The sequence below is a fragment of the Anoplophora glabripennis genome, unplaced genomic scaffold (assembly GCF_000390285.2).
Source record: "Anoplophora glabripennis isolate ALB-LARVAE unplaced genomic scaffold, Agla_2.0 scaffold4, whole genome shotgun sequence".
In the NCBI taxonomy this organism is placed as follows: Eukaryota; Metazoa; Arthropoda; class Insecta; order Coleoptera; family Cerambycidae; genus Anoplophora; species Anoplophora glabripennis.
In genome coordinates this window covers 2329625-2349704 of record NW_019416568.1, presented here as the reverse complement: position 1 = coordinate 2349704, position 20080 = coordinate 2329625, and the positions used below count along the sequence as shown (strand labels likewise).

The 20080-nt window shown below is 34.3% G+C and overlaps 1 protein-coding gene across 6 annotated transcripts in view; it reads left to right on the top strand.

Annotated features, from left to right (window-relative positions):
• The first annotated feature begins 10442 nt into the window (after nt 1-10442).
• Nucleotides 10443-20080, top strand: part of LOC108917432 (protein held out wings) — an 89720-nt gene continuing 80082 nt past the window's right edge. For all 6 annotated transcript variants that reach the window (XM_018724016.2, XM_018724019.2, XM_018724020.2 and 3 more), the window contains exon 1: nt 10443-10696. In XM_018724016.2, coding sequence (XP_018579532.1) covers nt 10570-10696 — 127 coding nt within the window. In that variant the 5' untranslated portion in view covers nt 10443-10569. The remainder of the gene's footprint in view (nt 10697-20080) is intronic.

The window sequence follows — 20080 nt, the reverse complement described above, 5'->3', positions numbered from 1 at the left end:
CGGGACCCAATTACCGTTTATGAGTCGAGCGACGATTGCGCGACCAAAACGGGTGAAATAAACGATTTGTAATGGTTTAATTGGGCAATAATTCACCATATGGGATGGTTTGGGAAGGACTGCGTCTGTACCTGGGTAATGGGTGAGCACGCTGTATGCATATGGTTTGTAAACATGTGAGAGCGAATTGGTACTGCGGCCCACGCTTTGATACCCTGTATGCGGGGGGAGGTCGACCGTTTCGCCAGCGGTAGCCGCGACTGTAGACTTCAATGGCCAATATGAGAAAAATTTGTCATTAGACCATTAGTCCAAGCATTATAGAGAAATGCTTACAGAAATTATTACCTGGACAAAAAAAATATGACCGTATAGAAAATTAAATTTTAAATTGAATTTCTTATTCTTTAAACTCGATCCAAAATGGCGAACATGGTTAAAAAAAATCGCAAAGTTGCAAAAAACGGTTTTTCTAAAATAACTAAAAAAGTATATCAGCGATTGAAAAATTATAAATGAGAAAGTTGTAGGCTTTAAAAAGATCTATCGACTGATTTTTTGAAAGTATCGATTGCTTTGTTACTTTTCGAGATATATCGAAAAAACCGTTAAAAATCTTCTCTTTTCTCTTCTTCTATAACTCGTTTACATTTACGTGCCCATATTTGCTATTTACTGCAAGCATAGCCCGCGGCAAGCCAAAAAAGTACATTTTTGAAAAATTTAAAAATATTAATTATTTTTCGAGATATATCGATTTTTTGAAAAAAAGGCGCTCTCGAAAATTGGCTAGATCTTCTCAGCGGATAGCCCTACAGTAACGATTTTCGGTTTATTTTCTTCGTAAAGAGTTATATTATCATGCTGTTAAAAAATGTTGACGATTTTATTAATTTTAAGGATAAAAAAATGACTTTGAAAAAGTTGCACTTTTTTTGGGTATGTTTTTTTCAAATAACTATTTCAATTTTTATTTTATGAAAATGACTTTTAAAGAAAGAAACTGCTGACATTTTTTCACGAATTTAAAAAAAAATGTTTTTCTACGACCTTCTGGAGCCGAGATAATTTTTTTATTTAAAAAAAAATTTGAGGACGCAATTAACATTTTACAGCGATGCGCTTGATGGAGGTTAATATTGAATACTTATATTTTTAAAAAAAAAATAGTAGGATATGTTTACTTGATTTTTAGTATTAGTAATTGAGTAATAAACTGAAGCGTGCAAGCGCTGAGTGCGTCAGCTGGACCGGACGGAGAAGTAGGGGGAAGCGGCGCGCGCTCGCTCTGAAAACTGATGACGTGCAGTCTAAATGGCTCGCGCTTGCAAAATCTTTGATATCTCGGCTTCTGGACCACGTACAAAAATTCTTTTGTACTTAATCTGGGGTAGCTAAACACGAATATTATAGTCATTTTCGCCTTAGAAGCAAAATAGTCCCGTAAATGTTTAGTTTTTATTTAATTTACATTTTTTTGCATTTATCGTCATTTTAATAATTAATAATTTTACAGTATTTTTCGTGTCCTTAATTTTTTTGCTTCATTAATCATACTGACGTTGTACTTGTTGCTGGCTTTTTAACAATTACTTCATCATTTCAATAATTAATTAATTTTGGTGTAATATATAAGTTTAAAGAATTTAATTTATTTGCAAAAATATTTAATAATTATACAACTATGTATAAAATATCAATAAAATTATTTATCGAATGAAATTCTTCTTTTCTCTGCCAAATTGTCTTTTGATTAATTTTCTTGTTCGTCGTCCATATTTTCGTGAAGAAGTATAATAAAAGTAAAAAAAATGTAAGTTAAATAAAAACTAAACATTTACGGGACTATTTTGCTTCTAAGGCGAAAATGACTATAATATTCGTGTTTAGCTACCCCAGATTAAGTACAAAAGAATTTTTGTACGTGGTCCAGAAGCCGAGATATCAAAGATTTTGCAAGCGCGAGCCATTTAGACTGCACGTCATCAGTTTTCAGAGCGAGCGCGCGCCGCTTCCCCCTACTTCTCCGTCCGGTCCAGCTGACGCACTCAGCGCTTGCACGCTTCAGTTTATTACTCAATTACTAATACTAAAAATCAAGTAAACATATCCTATTTTTTTTTTTTTTGAAAATATAAGTATTCAACATTAACCTCCATCAAGCGCATCGCTGTAAAAAGTTAATTGCGTCCTCAATTTTTTTTTTAAATAAAAAAATTATCTCGGCTTCGGAAGGTCGTAAAAAAACATTTTTTTCTTTTAAATTCGTGAAAAAATGTCAGCAGTTTCTTTCTTTAAAAGTTATTTTCATAAAATAAAAATTGAAATAGTTATTTGAAAAAAACATAACCAAAAAAAGTGCAACTTTTTCAATGTCAATTTTTGATCCTTAAAATTAATAAAATCGTCAACATTTTTTAACAGCATGATAATATAACTCTTTACGAAGAAAATAAACCGAAAATCGTTACTGTAGGTCTATCCGCTGAGAAGATCTAGCCAATTTTCGAGAGCGCCTTTTTTTCAAAAAATCGATATATCTCGAAAAATAATTAATATTTTTAAATTTTTCAAAAGTGATTTTTTTTGGCTTGCCGCGGGCTATGCTTGCAGTAAATAGCAAGTATGGGAACGTAAATGTAAACGAGTTATAGAAGAAGAGAAAAGAGAAGATTTTTAACGGTTTTTTCGATATATCTCGAAAAGTAACAAATCAATCGATACTTACAAAAAATCAGTCGATAGATCTTTTTAAAGCCTACAACTTTCTCATTTATAATTTTTCAATCGCAGCTATATTTTTTCAGTTATTTTAGAAAAACCGTTTTTTGCAACTTTGCGATTTTTTTTAACCATGTTCGCCATTTTGGATCGAGTTTAAAGTATAAGAAAATCAATTTAAAATTTAATTTTCTATACGGTCATATTTTTTGTGTCCAGGTAATAATTTCTGCAAATTTAACGTTAATTCGTGACAGAATGCTAGGACTACATCCTTAATATATTAATTACTTGACTGTTTATATAGAAGAAAATGGTTCTAGTTTTGTCTATCTGGACAGTCCACAAGACCTTACGAAAACCGTTATTATTATCTGTCTCAATGGAATTATGACGTTCAAGGTATTTTATTACATGAATCGTTCAAATGGTCATTTAAGATGAAAAAAACGCGGAGTGCAATTAAATTAGAGGGTGGAAATTGGAGATATGGGTGAAAATGCACCCCTTACAGTTTTTTAATTGTAGCTCGAAAAAGAAGTAAAATGTTGCTATAGTTCATAGGAAAAATTATTTAGAGAATTGAATTTCCCATGGAAATAGCTTATTTAAAAAATTTAAAAGGAAAATTTTATGCGAAAAATCGTTAATAAACGAAAAAAAGCGAAAAATCGATTTTCTGTTTTTTTTTTACTTTTGCCTCTAATTTTTTTTGAGTAGAAATGGGTATAGAGATTGCTTCATAGAAAAAAAAGTAAATAAAATTTCCTTCAAAACAAGAGGTTGTAAAGTATTTTTGGATGAAAATTGACTGATATATGGCCCCTCAAACTTAGCCAATTTTTCTATTTTCGTCGCGTTTACCGTTATACGTTTTAATTCCCATTTTTGGTTATTTAAAAAATGTAAAAGGAAAATTTTATGTAAAAAATCGTTAATAAACAATTTTGAAGAAAGCAAAAAATAAGATTTTTTGATTTTTTTTACTCCTTTAATAAAATAATTTAGTAAAAACTTGAGAATTTAAGTACAATAAAGTTTGTTAATAATGTATATACAGTGTGTCCACGGATAGAGTTGACAAGAGGAGAAACTCTTTCGTTTTCGACTTTATCGAAATATGTCACTCTTTATAAAAAGTTCTGCCCCTCGAAAAAATGAGACTGTCATACAAACATCTTAGATTAGATATACAGGGTGCTCATAAATTAAAAAAACACGAAAATACTCGAGAGAGAAGTACCATTATTTATTATTTTACACATTTTTATAAAACAAATCTGTTTATAACCTCAAATAATGTCCTAATACAAATTTTAAAATAAAAAGTTCAATTCTGACTTTTACTCCATATGTATAGCTACTTACCACCTCAAAAATTGAGGTGGGAAGTATCGCTCTAACTTTATTATTGTAAAATACACAACTTTCTGAATTGGCAGTGCTTTTTTAATTAAAAAAAATTAAATATATCAAAAACGGTTAGCTTTAAGAATAGGAAACCTTTATGAAAGTTCACCTAAAAATTGATGTAGAATCCAAAATTGCAATAATATACAGGGTGTCCCAGGTGGACGCCATTATTTTAGTTGAGAAAACACTATTGCCCAAATTTCCAAAATTAAAATCGAAGTATTGCCTGAAATATGTCTAATGACTCGTCACTCTGGGACACCCTGTATACAGCGATCAAATTCACCTATTCAGGAAAAAAACTGCAAAACAATCGGCTGTATTCAAATTTTTTTAATTTTATTTCGGCCGCTGGCGTCACGGACCTCCTCCCCTCGATATTTGCGGTTGTCGGTGGGCCGACCCATTGTCATTTGCCACGGGTTGAAAAAGTCGCTTTTCCCGATTTGGCATGAGGAAAACAGGCGATAATAAATTTTCGAGTGGGCTTCGCTAACTGAGGTAGATTTTTTTTCAAACCGTGGCGTTGTTTGCACTTCTTGTTACAATAACAAGATGCCTGTCCGTGCCGGGTATGCAATAATTAATTTTTCAAGGTAAGTCGACCAAGGAATCGGGCACAGCGTAGTGCCCACCTAAGGTGGATTAGATGTGCGAGATAAAAAGCCGGCTTAGGTAAACTCGAGGCTGATCTCGGTTGGATTTTGTTCGAGAATAAATTGTTAGAAACAAACGTTTTTTCGCCGATCGACATTAAAGGCGTAATTTTAGTGGCAGCTGGTACGTTTTCGTTTTCTCTGTGTATTCAACGTTTAAAACTTAAGTCTTCTCTATGTCTCCAAGGGATTGTAGTTCTGTTAGCTTGGGAACATGTTCTAATTATATTTGACTTCATCTCGGATTTCTCAACGTTCTCTCTGTCCTGCTGCTCGCCGTACACAGGAAAGGCGATTCGTCATCCGCATGTCCATATAGTAATGCTCGAACCAGATGATATTCGCCTGTTATTCACCGCGATGACATAATCGACCATTTGGCTGTGTTTGGCAATCCTTGCGGAGCCTTTGGAGACGTTTGGAAATCTCGACGTGCTTTCTCCGTGGATGTGGCTCGAGATTGCGGGGGAATCTGCCGAAATTTTGGGTAAAAAAACTACGGTAAGGGGGAAAATAGAAAAGCTCCTTGTCAAGTAAAAATTTCCATTTTTTCCGAGTGTTTCTATGAATGTTTTTAAGTAAACTAAACACATCCGCCTAAAAGTCGCCCAAGGAGTCGTTTTTGCGTAAAAAATTGTTTCCCCCGCCTTAAATCGGGTATGGGAAATTCGAAAATAGCTTCGTTCTTCCTGAATTTCGTGTATTTTTTGATAGGCAAAAAAACAGAAGGAATATGTGTCCAGTTTTTAGGTAATCAGGAACATGATCCTTGATCGTAAGCTTCCGCAACGATGGACTGGGCGCTGTGGTCATGTGGCGTGGCCACCTCGGTCACACGATCTCAGTCCAATGGACTTTTATTGCTAAACCCATAAAATTATTAGTACAACTGTTGTAGTGTAAGAAATACACGTCGTATCTTAGGGTCTGAGAAAAACGTCAAAATTAGCCTGCTTTGCTTCCACACTCACAGAGGTCTGTTTCAACACTCTTTATAATTTAATACTCCCTAAACGTAAAACTTAAAAACGTAAATAATAATTCCAAATATTTCGAATTTTCACCACCAAGAACGGCGGTGACAACATTTTTAACATTAAAACGATGTTTGTGCTATAAAAATAAATCAAAATAAAATTATCCTTAACTAATTGTTTATTTTTTTGAAATCTTATGTTTTGCTTTAAAAAAATCCCCAAAAATATGGATATTTCCCGCTTTCTGTCAGCATTAACCTACACAGAGGACGCACTAATGACTATTTTTCCTCAACACAAGTGAAGATACAAATTTTCGAAATAAGATTTTCTTTGAAAACTCTAGTAGGTACTTTATTTTTTAATCAGCATTTGGTAAATGATCGAGGGAACATTTAACCAAGCCAGGCGATGTCTGATGTTAATTTGTTACGCCTCGAAACGTTTTGTGACGTAAAATTTGATTAAACTTACCCTTCTCGAAGCACGCGCGTTAAAACAACCAGAAAAGACGACGGCGCCAAGCGTCCAAAATAGAACCTCACTTCCGTAATCGTGGGGTAAAGCAAGAGGTCGTTGGAGTTCCGTGACGCTCACGACACGTGCTTATTTCTACTTTAATATTCTCCAAACAGATAGCCGAAAGGTCTGGAGCGTTACGTCGATTCCTCAGCGTTTATTGAAACTTCCAAAATTGTTTCTGAACTTGATAAGATGTAAAGCTACAGTCCCTTTACGACAAATTTACGATTTTTGTTACTTAAACTGTCAGCAATATAACTTTCTGCAATTGTGGCTGATTTCCACCCACCATGTCTCCTAATTGCTGATACATCAACTCCTGTATTAGCCAGTAATGTTGCCGATGTTCTTCGGAATGAATGGCCTGTATATGTCTCAGGATGTTATAGTTTCAAAAACTGTGCAATCTTATTAGGAATCAGAAATCCACTGAAACCAATTTACGAATCGGTAAAAGGAAATTGTGCAAATCCTGTAATTGAAAATGTGTATAATTGGCTGCAGCGATAAAATTTGCATGTAATATTTTGCTCGTGTCTAGATAAACATATGTAGAGACATGCGTTTGGAAATAACAACCAGAGGCGACATACACGTTTGTTATCTTTAACCGTACAACCTTTGTTGGAGATTATTAGTTAAAACCGAAAGTGATTTTAAATGTTTAATAAATAATTTATCGGTCGTGCGAGGTGCGCGAGCAAAGACGGCGTGTGTAATCTCTAAAACACTATTAAAATTAATGGGGTCCAAATGGGGTCACGTCTCTAATAATTTAAGTTTCTCAAAAGCAAGTTTTGTCGAAGGATTTTTCTTTTGCAGGTTTCTGTGTCTACGTGTTTCATACGAGTGTTTCGATTTGATTGATTGATTGATTTTCTTTAACTTTAAATGAGACATAATCAATTTTTATGTCTGTTTAACAGCACCAGGAAAATTTTTGGATATCATTGCAAATTAACCGGAGATCAGTACACGGAAGACACAATCTACTGCATCCACATCATCTCCGAGAAATTCAGCAGTTATTACCTCGAAACTCAGAGCTTCTATCAGTGTGCCCTTTGCCCTTCCTTCAATTTTCATAAAAAAAATGTGTGCTGATCTCGCTTTACCTATGGCGTACCTTTCGAAGGAAATTAATCGAAACGCACTAACGACGGGGGCCCCTCGTAGGTCGCGATCTGACGTCAGCCCTTGGTGGGCGACGTCCTCACCAAAAGCGCTGCCCACCAGGTGGCCGAGGACTCCATTTATGAAGAAGTAAGCGGCGAGCGGCTCACCTGACTCCGTGGGCAGCGGCACGGCCTAAATAGGTACGCTGCGTAACTCACCGGGTCTTGGAGATTTACGGAAAGACAGGTAGAGAGACGATAAACTTCTTGTTTGTGGTCGTTGCTGGCGCCGCACGTCTAAGCCGACACGGAGGGGTGGCGGGGGGTTGAAACGTCGGGCGAGATTTTTGCGGTATCTGCATGGGGGGAAAGATGCCAGGGATGCATAAAAATGTATGAAAGCCTTGGCACAGCCTTTCAGGATGGATTCTACTGGTAAAAAATAATAAAAAAAAAAATTCAAGTAGAACACTAGTTTTGACAACGTTTTTATGTACATATTTTTTTTTTAAATATTTAACTTACTACTTTTTAACACAATAAATTGACTATAAGGAGGTTTCACTATCACGACATTATATTGAAAATAACAATTTTAGATATTTTAGCAATAATTCGGAACAGTTTTCGAAAAAATATTGTTTCATTGTAATTTGTGAAGTCGTTTTTACATATTCGTATGGTTTTTTACTCGTTTCTGCTTGCAGAAATACATTCTCAAATACAAATAAGTGTAATATCCGGCAATTTACAATAAAATACGAACTATTAAGAAGTAGAATACTTAGTATACTGTGCCTCATAAAATGATGGAACAAAATTCATATTTTTTCGCTGAAAGAGATCAATTAGTAAGTAGAAATAGTCGCTTTTCCTTATAGTCCAGTCGATTAAGGCGAAAATAAGGTAAAAGCTCCCAATTTTTTCGGATAGCATGGATTTTCCTGAAAATTTGCAGACAAGCTCATCTGACCCCCCACTCCAAAAGTTATATTGTCTAGTTGTGTGCTTTTTTCTATTTGGGGGTGAAAACTACCCTCGTACGAAAAAAATGCGAAAATCGCAGATTTACTTATTTTAAAGATTCAATTCATGTTCAAATATGTTGGATAATGTTCCTTTCATGTTGTTTAATATAATTTATGAAATTTAATTACTTTTCAACCCTTAAAAACCCTTAAAAACTAACCTTCCGTGGCAAAAAAACTAGAAAAAAAAAGTTTTTAACAGTTTAAAATATCCTTTTGGTACATTCACAATGTATTGCATTTCATTTGAATGATTGCTTATAATAAAATAAACAAAAAAAATATTATTGAAAGCTTGAGATGTTTTAATGGTATGCATATATGTTGAATTATAAACTTTTTATTGGTTTTCGAATGATCTATGATATATTGGAACTTTTCAGCCGCCAAAAAACCCTTATGGAAGACCTACCCATCATAAAAAGCCCTATCCCTTATAGAATATATAATTAATTTTTTTTCCATAACTTTTGTAATTTTAAAGTTAAAAATTTACTAAAAAAACATTTTGTAGGGAATTTAAAGCACTTTAAGTTCTGTGATTTGCAGTTTTTCTGATCCCTTAGTTTTTTAGATTTGTAAGCTAAAAGGGCTCAGGAAAGGCAGTCTTGCAGCTTAGTTTTGAGCCTCTAACGATCATAACTCAGTCAATTTTTGTCCTACAAAAATTTAAAAAAGCAAATTGTATCAGTAAGAAAAAACCTACAATTTCTTATTCTATAATTTTTTAAAACTTTGTTAGTTTTTGAAATATTTTGAAAAGAGGCGATTTTTTAAAAAACTTAAAAATTTTATTCAAAAGTAACAAACTTTTTTTTAAATTTAGGCTTCTAAAATCGTTCAAATTCCCAGAATCTACTGTAATACATAAATAAAGTAAATTGCAGAAGGAATACGTTTAATTTTTTTTTCGTCGTCATTAATTTTAATACCGATTTTTTTTTCTCAAAAATCAAGACAATCATTTTATTTTGATTGTAACTTCGTTAGTTTTCATGCTAATGACTTCTGTCACCACTCAATTTAAAGGTCTTTTCAAGAACTTTAATAACCAAGTGTTAATAAGTTTTCCTCGAAAACCTTTAATTTTTCCGCTACAAGACGTTGAACGTTTCGACTATAGCCATCTTCGAAATTAACTTCAAATTTTGGGAGTCATAACTCGGGTTCTATACCACCTACAAAAATAAAAAAGCAATCTCTTTGCTATTTAATTACTTTCATTTTTGCTTATGATCATTTTTTTTGATAAAACTTTCAGTTCTTGAGATATTCGCGAAAAATTACTCAAAAACATGCATTTTTTGGGCTAAAAACGAACATGTTTAGGCGCAAATAACTCAAAAAGTATTGACTGTACAAAAAATTCTTATAGAACATCTAATGAGTGAGGATTTTCAGTAATAGCGAGCATCATCACAAACAAATTTGAATTTTGTTTCATCATTTTGGGACACACAGTATATTAGCAACGTCGCTGTTTGCTGTTACACCTTGTATAAATCTCGCGTCAACAATCGTGTAATATTTTTCAGGAAATCAATGAAATAGCCATTTTCTTGCCCTTTGAACTGCACCCGAAGATGCGCCCCTGCCAAATCGCAGTCAAAGCTCAGTTGCGATCGCTTTTATCAGAACAATCTTTTACGACAAATAGTGAACCTACAAAGTAAAAGTTGGAGCCGATCCAAAAGATATCGCATTGTGTTTGTATTTACATGAAGCAAAGTTATTTAATAGACATTAAACGAGGGTGGGGGGGGGACGAGAAGCAGAAACCTTTCGTCACGCAGAACGTCCCGAAAGGATAAACGGGATTTGAAAACGCCGCCCGATCGCTCGCCTCAAGACAGCCCTCGGATGAAATTTTATACAGAAACAGTAATATTACATTCTAAAGGAATCCGCGCCCCCTTATAAGGCAAATCCGGACGGCGCATGGCCCGGTTAGAGCTGCGCACGCGCCCTGGTCGCCCCCCGACGCTGCCAGACACAGTCCCTCTCCGATCACCGCGAAACGTTCAGTTCAGTTTGATTTTAAGGTTGAGTGAGTGCGTCGGACTGTGGCATCGTTACATGTTGATCACCACAAACAAACTCTGAATTTCGTGTTCGGTGAACAGAATACAGTTGAAACATGTGCGACCAAAGCGCGGCATCGACGCAAAGCATCGCGGACTACCTGGCCCAGCTACTAAAAGACAGGAAGCAGTTGGCGGCGTTCCCCAATGTTTTCATCCACGTCGAACGACTCTTGGACGAAGGTAAGCGGTCGGTTTTTGTTCCCGAGGCTGGTTTACGACGGCGACGGCACCGTTCCGTGGTCGGGTTGGGGTTCCTACGAACCCGGACCGAATTACGAGTGATATCATTAACATGTGATGGGGCAGTGACGTATTCTGTTGACCCAAACGGTGTCCGAACGCTCGCTTGTTTTCCGTGGTCCACCCGCCATCCTACCCCGTCTATTTGTTTACCCCACAGGGCGAATTGCGCTGGAAATAGCCCTGTGGAGCGTTGAGGTTATACGTCTTTCGCGAAATTCCAATGGTACTCGCTCGGGAAAGGCGTGGTTTCACGCAACAATGCTCCGCATCGGTATGTAGGTAACTCGGGTCTCGCTGAGAGACGTTGTTTGAAAATCAGGCTGGGTCACATCGCAGAACGTGAATATTGATTGTATTCTCTCGTAATTTTGTACGTAATTATCGGCTATTATTTGTAATGGATTGCGTACCGTCGCCGCCGTGTGTCATTTACCATTTTTAGAACTAGTATATCAACATAGTGATGTCATTTCTTGTCGATTTCGAGATTTTTAAAACGGACAGCGAGTGGGCGGGCTTGTCCTTCGGATGCACTTGTTGAATACGGCGGTTTCTCACCCCTTATCGGGGACGCGCAACAGGTAGTAGCAGTCACGCATCGAGGCTAGGGGAGGGCGGCAGCGCGTGCAGGTAGAAAGGTATTTGTCGCAGATAAATTCTGGCGATTTCGATACTGGCTGATATTCGGATGTTCCCGATCCAATTCAATCGTCTGATTGGAGAAATTTTAACAAGGCGTGACTGATAGTCGTTAATTATCACATTGGCGTTTTTTAAATCCGCGAAAAGTTGGGGAAAACCATCGTATGATTCCCCAAAGTCGCCTGGTGAAATTTTGATGGGATTGGAAGCGTTTATAATTAGTTGTTTTTAAGTAGTAAATCACAACGCTGATAACTACACAAGTGTAATTGCAGCGAGCGTAGATAAAGCTTGTTGACTGACTGTATTATCCCCCCCCCCATTGGAATTGATTGTGTCTACCGTGGAATCTTTGTAATTACCACATTTTATCGCACATTTAAAAACAACTTGGATGACACTGCTAGCAGAAATAGACGCAAAAATATTGCTTATTTTCCGTCATCGCTAAAGTTGTAAATTTTTCTTCTTAGAACTATTAAATAACTAAGTGCTCCTTATTCTATTTATGTACTTATTAATTGAAATTGCATCCTTAACGAAAAATAAACATCTTACTGTACCTACGAGCCTTTCTTGACATTTGCAGAGCTGTTGGAAGCCTTCCAAAAAAATTCCTACGTGAAAAAGCAAATGTGAGCTGCGAATTCACGTTATCAGTTTTATTTTAGTATAAAAGTAAATAAGGTTTTACGTAGGTGGGTACTTAGATATGTTTTTAGGTTCAAACAGAAATATACACGGCGCATAGTTTTCTCTCGGTTCTATTTTCTTCAGTTGCGAGATAGAACGTCTTTGTTATTAAAATATGTCAACCCGATAAAATAAATTTAACTCTGCCGCAAATACGCTTAGGATATGATATACGACTGGTTGTGGAACAATGTGGTAATCCATTTGTTCTATTTTTAGGTGGCAGTTTAAACAAACTTCATCGAGAAGTTGAAACGGCGGTTCACTCGGGCTGTTTGGTTTCGGTGTGGCTGAAAAATTAGTAGGTTTGAAGAGCGATCTTTGGATGTAAAAAGAATCAAGCTTTAGGCGTTTAGGGTGTTGTTGCTGTTACTGTAAACATCGTTTTTGGGTTCAAAAATTGATGGGTAATTTTCTTTTATGTCTTCGAATAAACGAGGTTCAAAACGTTTATAAATCTCTTAAATTTGTGTGTCTAAAAATTGCTGGAAAAATATGCTATATCCAAATATTTATCTAAGATTAACAGGAACTGAGATTCCTGCAATATTCATCCTCATCCTGTCTAGCTCTCAGGGTCTTTAAAGTTTGAATTTGGAACAATTTTCTCGAGACTAAGAGAAACCCAAGTATATTGACTTTCATCTACTTTGTCACTATAGTCCAATTAAATGGGCTTTTATATCGCTATTTTGATCAACTTTTCTGAATTTTTGATATATGTTAGTTTGGGGTATGCAATAACAATGAGTGACCGAGGTAAAAAAAGGATAAAATACAGGGGTTCTTCAAGATAGTTTAAAAGGGTAAGAGCTAGAAAAAAAAGTTTGTGATAAAAGTTGTATAGCATAAAATTCTACATAAAAATGGCCTATTGACTTTTTCTTGTACTGTTAAAATTAACGGATTTAGGGAGACTAGAAGTTGTAGGATGATTTCAGACATTTAAAAAATTACAAGCAAAATAAGCGAGCGGTTCACCCCTAAGGAAAAGGCATGAACCGACTAAATTTTTAAAAGGAAAACCTACAGCATGAAACTTTTTTATTTTATAGTGTATTTTTCTGATAATTTACATATATTTTTTTTATATTTTTCGGCGTGGTCAGTCAATTTTATAAAAAAAGTGGTAAAAAAAATTACTCGTCGAATGGCTTTGTCAGTTTTTATTGTAAAATTGATCAAAATAAACATGTAAATAACTTGTTTTTTCACAAAAATTCGAAAAATGCTTCGTTTACGAGATATTTACAATTTAATGTGAAAAAAGTGACGAAATCGACAAATTTCCGGAATTTTTTTCTCAAACTACTGAACAGATTTTAATTCTATTTGTAGCCTGCTTCCATTTACTTGTTTGCCATTTTGATTTTCTTTAAAAGACTTTTTTTTACTCGCTTTAGAAATTCAATAAAATAATTGACCTATACCAAAAAAATATATCTTAAAGTAGAAGATCTGTTCAGTAGTTTTTGAGAAAAAAATTACTAAAGTTTGTCGATTTCGTCACTTCACATTAAATTGTAAATATCTCGGAAACGAAGCATTTTTCGAATTTTTGTCAAAGAACAAAACGTGTTTATTTTGGTCCATTTCACGATTAAAAACTGTTTTCAAAGCCATTCGGCGAGTAATTATTTTTTTACAACTTTTTTGTTTATAACAATTGACTGACCACGCATATAAAAAAAATATGTAAATTATCAGAAAAATACACTATAAAATAAAAAAAGTTTTATGATGTAGGTTTTTGTTTTAAAAATTTAGTCGGTTACCTTCATTTAGAAGCATCTTTTTAGGGGTGAACCGCTCTCCTAGAAAAATGAATGAATTTTATAATTTTTTTTCATCTACTCTAAAAAATGTAAACTATCTTTTCAGAGAAATAGATATATTTTTTAATTTTAAAAAAAAAGGTTATAACGAACTAAGCGAACGTGATTTTTTATGTTTTTCGTAAAACAAAATTTCGAAAGCCACTTTTCATTATTTTAAATGATCAATCGAATGGCATAGAAAAAATTGTTTTAGTGTTAAACGACAAAAATCAACGCTTAAAAAACTGAGATTGTTATAACTGTTTTGTTAAAAATTAAAAAACATCCATTTCTCTGATAAGAAAGTTTACATTTTTTAGAGTAGATTGACAAAAATAAAACAAAATTCATTCATTTTTCTGCTTGTTCCGATTTTTTAAATTTCTGAGATCATCCCTGAACTTCTAGCCCCCCTAACTCTGTTAATTTTAACAGTACAAGAAAAAGTCTATAGTCCATTTTTATGTAGAATTTTATGCTCTACAACTTTTATACGAAACTTTTTTTTCTTACTCTAACCCCCTTTTGATTTATCTTGAAAAACCTCTTTATTTTATTCTTTCTCACCCCTGATCAGGGGTTGAAAAAAAATTACTGTCACTTATTGTTATCATATACCTCAAACTATCTTATATCAAAAATTCAGGCGAGTTGATCAAAATTGCGATTTAAAGACCCATTTAATTGGACTGCTAGCTTACATTAACTTCATAACCAGAACATGGTTCAGTTCAGATGGATCCAATCCAATTTAATTTATCCAAAATGATGCATGTTGAAAAATATATTCACATATTTTTAGTAATATACAAAATTATTCAGCTCACTATGTTGTAACAGACTTGTTTGTAGTGACTGGTATTATAAACAACGTTTTATTTACTCGTTTGTTTTAAATATTTGAATAATACGTATTTCTTGTTTGATTTTAAATTAATATGCGTTGAGTCACAATTAGTAAATCGAAATTTCACATGACCGGTTTTGAAATCACCCAGTAGACGATGGCGTCGTATTATAATACTAGAAGGCTTGTTTTTTGTACTTGTGATTTATTTTATTGTTTCACGATTCAGTAACTTGTTAATTGATAAACTTAATACAGGATTGTAATACTTTTTTCTTGATTTCCTGGCGAGAATTTGTTTTTTCTCAAAGTTCCAACAGGGAATACTCAAAATTTTCGATTTTTTTAGTGACCTGTCCTCAGAACTCGAAGAATCAGTGACGTAAAATTTTTTTCTCGGTAAATACACTATAACATGCTGTCCATCTTTAGAAAATAAAACTAGGAACATAGAATAGAAGAAAATAATAAAATGAGTGAACTAGGAGATCCGAAAACGCTAATAATAAGCGATAAAATCTACAGATCTGAACTAAGTTTAATTTTAATCATCTTGTAACTGTTTTTAAAACACCCCGTACATTTTTATATTCCATTTAAATTTTTTTATCAGCGCAGTCGCTCCCCCCCCACGACATGTCGAAACGGGGTATACGCTTAGCCGCCGCGCCACTTCGGAACGAACTATACCCCCGGGGCTGTCCACCATGTGGTACACTTTTTCGCGTCTTAACCATAACATTGCCCTATTAAGAGGCCGAAAATTCACCGTTTCGGTGAGGTCAGTTGGTCGGAAATCTCGTCGTCGCAAAAGACCAGACCTACCGGTTGTGATGGGTCGGCATTCCACTTGTCCCCCCCTGACGAGATGACTCGAGGAATTCTTGCGGCTCGTCTGCTAATTGTGCGCGGTACCTTCGAAAAAAAAATGTAGGATTCCACAGAATTTTCGATAGGAGTCCATGATTATACTTTTTCTAGATGTGTTTGTTATGATCGGTGCGAGAAATGGTGTAAGTTGGTGTTTGTTGGAGTTTTATAAGTTGCTATGCCTAATGTTCATTTTTTTTCGTGACTTAGCAGCTCGAAATATAGTTTTCGAGGATTTTGTCAATATTTCTTGTTTTAAATAGAACACCCTATATATTATTGCGTTATCGACAAGATAAATTAAAAATAAGTCAAAAACGTTAAAGCTCCCCAATATCTAAATCTAACCGTTTTCGAGATAACCGAAATTTTATAAAAATTTTGACAAATGCAAGCGTTTCGAAAATTCCTTATACCTTTCTTCGTTCTGGAAGCTTTCACTTGCTTTTCGGAACAAACAAAGAACATGTGTAGGATTACCTTTCACTATCAAAATTACCTGAAGAAAGTTGTACTAAGTGTCCTATTTTTTACGTTACATTTTGAAAATTTAAAACCGACAAAACTTTTTAAATTCAAATGGGACACCCTGTATTTTTTACCATGTTATAGAAAATCAAATTCTCTATTCACCGATATAGGCATTGTAGGGGTTTCAGTTTCGATTTTCTCAGATATTTGCGGTTTTCTTCCATTCTCAAGAGTATTACATTACAAAAATATTATCAAGTGTACAAGTGTCAAATTTTTAAAATTTATTTCATGTCCATGGAACATTCACCTAAAATTAGAATTGTTTGCTGAATTTCTATGATTTGGTACTTTACAACCGAATAATTAAGTAATAAAAATGATTTCGGTTGTTGGTTTTCTTAGAATTTTTCTGTGATTTTTTTGTTGTGACAGTTTCTAAAGAATAGCATACATAAATAATTTCAAGTAACTAATAAATGATTATCAGATAATTTTATGATACTTGAATGAATGAAAGGACAACGAATATTATAATTTAAAATTTTGGTTGCTTTACATTTCATTGTTTTCTTATTGAAATGATCATTATTTGCTCTTTATTGTAGGTACTTGCAATTACTAATAATAGCGTCCTATTGCCAGAAAATGTTATTATTTTTTGTAAATATATTCCCTCATTATGTAAAAGATGCAACAAACGTGAAACAACACGTTTTATTATAGAAATGCTGCTAATAATTCTGATTCATGGTGAATGTCCCATGGATATAAATTAAATTCAAAATATCTTCATTAGAATAATTATTTTGTCAAGCAAATACTTGATACAGTCTTTCCGATCTCAGTTGAAGAACCAAGAGTATGTACCAGTTTCGGTCGCTGGTCTAAACTATCAACGACTTTATTTTCAATTGTTTTATGTGGGTACCTGCCAAATCTGCGGATGGACTTTGTTTTTATTTTCTAGCGCACGCTCAAATTTCAAGGTTGACTAAATTGGATGAATTGTCTTTTATTTGAATCTAAAAATTGATTATTATTTATTTGAATCTAAAAATTTTATTTGAATCTAAAAATACAGGTGACTATCACGAAGACATGAACGCAGATGTTTTCGAAGAGTATTTTACACAGATGTTGGATCTTATTCCTCCGGGGTCTGTAATTGTCATGGATAATGCCAGTCACCATTCACGGCAGACCGAGCGGACGCCTACGACTGCTTGGAGGAAAGCCGATATAATTCAATGGTTATCCGGAAAAAACATTTCTTTTGAAACAAATATGGTGAAAAAGGAACTTTTGACACTTGTTATCGATGAAATGGCAACAAATCGCCAAATAACGGTACTACGGTTACCACCTTATCACTGTGAACTTAACCCAATCGAATTAGTCTGGGCGTAGGTAAAAGGAGATGTAGCGCGAAATAATACGACGTTTAAATTAAGTGACGTGAAAATTTTGTTAAAAAATTCCTTGGAACGAGTAACTGCAGATAACTGGCAAAGATGTACACATCATGTACAAACAGAAGAGGAGAAAATGTGGGAACTCGATAATTTAATTGACGTTACTGTGGAACCTATCGTTGTCAATCTAGGAGACGAAGATAATTCATCAGAATACTCAGAGGATGAATTTTAATATACCTACTTTTTTATTTTCTTTATTGTACATTTATACAACACTACATTTACTCACCATAATTTGAATTTTCAAAATACATATATTTTTGTGTGGAATAAAAGTCTATTCATTAAATTTAAATAAATATTTTGATAATAATATTGAATAATTTTATTTGAATTAGTAAAAACGCTCTTAACCCGGTTATGATGCTTAAAGTAGCCTCATGTTTTGAAATGCTGTTTTTATATTGTTTACTTGGATCGAGAAATTGAAGCGGCATAGACAAAGACGGATTGTCGGGGATTAAATTTTAGCTACCTGCTACAATTTAGTACAGTCCGATCGCACAAAGTTTTGTTAAAAAAGTAGACCTCATCTATACGGAAAATACATAATATAAAAATATTGAATATAAGCACCAGTACTACATTTATTTACGATTTGCATATATAATGAGCTTTTATTACTCTTTCATTTCTAAACAGACTATAATATATAATTGTGTGATGTAACCATTTTTTAAGGTGTATCTTAAAAAAATAACGAACAGTACCTCCTTTAAAAAATCTAAACACTGTAGAATTTTGTTAAATGTAGAAAAAAAAGCGATTTGGCCAAATCACAAGTCCAGGATATTTAACAGATGTAACGTAAGGAACATTTTAGTCGTAGATATAAAACAAACTTAAAATATTGACAAAACCACCACTTTTTGGCTATATAATTTATTTATACTCCTATCGACGGCCGATTGGGCTGCCCAATTTTTTGGCAGCTTCCCGGCGATGGCATTTAAAACTTTAAAGCAGAAATTTATAGTTCGCTGCGTTTATTATTTCTCGTAAGTGCATAATACACGAACCATTAAATTTATTGTTGAATTTTGACAAATATATGCGGCAGTTTTTCCGATTTTACTGCGTTTCAGCTGTGTTGGCATTCTCCCCGTTTATTTTATATTCCACGTGCATCTGGGATCGCTGTTCTCGAAATATCCCCGTCTGCGGAAACCGGAAGTGCCTCTTGACGGGAGGGGGGCGACTGGAGCTTCGCTATAGATCCGAAGAGGTAGCACCTTATGATATTTTAAGTCTTTTCGCTTGTAAACGAGATGCCGCGGTCGTGCTTTGTCGACATTCGCTGTAAATTAAAACCATGCCTGCAAGTTTATTACAAACGCAAAAATTGTAAAGAACGGAACAATTTTTCACAGAACCTTAATCTTTTGAATAAAATTATGAGCAGATTAATTTACAATTATGTACTTCGTTTAAAAGGTAGCTTATAGTTAATAAAGTTAAAATCGCGATTAGACTCGCTGATTTTTAACATCCTGCAATTTTCAAGAAGTGTTTTACCCACGGCCTAGCGCGGCAATTACTTGCAATTATATTCACGGCTTGCTAATTTATCCGTTATGGATTGTGCTTATTTCTGTAATTAATTAATAAGTAAACATTACCTTTGGAACAATGTTAGTAGTTCAAACGAAATTTGTAGTTATTTAGAAGAACGCTTCCAGTCGACACACCCTTACTGTAGCTATAATTACCCACTTAAGGCCACGAGGGTCCTCTCGTGGGCCAATATTTACCCTTATGTGCATTAGGCTAATCTGGAATGTATTTTTAATTAATAAGGGACGTTGAAAACATTCTTATATCGACTACGTCAATTCTACACTTTGCTTGCTCACTTCCGTTCTCCTGTAGGGTTAAGATCGGAAGATCTAGGCGTCGCTTCGAGGCGTACCGTAGTGGAGAAGTTCCGTAAATGGTATCCATCCGATACCAATGTAATTATAGAGATGATTTCATTCATTCAAAGCGTCCGTCTCTTTCTGTTGCTTACATAACGTATCGATACGATTAGCAATGCTCTGGACGTGACAAAATATTGTGGTTGGCAATAAACATCCTAAGGCACTGCTAGTGAGTATATAATAAATATTCAAGAACAAGCCCACTTCAGGGTGGGGCCCCGTGTAATACGAACAATCAGAATATACATTTATTTATATGGTTAACATTTATATGAAATTTATGTGTGGTGTAAGTTACATCAAGGGCTTTAGTGAGGTCGCTCTTAGTCACTAAAGCCAGTTTTTGTTAAACAAATAGCCAAATAAGTCACTTTTGGGTGGACTTTATCAAGTTACAAAGAGATTTGTACAACTTTGTGTTTATAGACCAGGAAAATTAACGAAACTAAAAGAGAAACTCGACAGCATTATTTTTATTAATATTTTTTAATTTTGAAAATTTTGCAATAAATTCAAATGCTTTTTATTCTTTTTTAAATCTTTTAACAATAAATAATAATTTGAAAATAATTTGTGAATTTTTA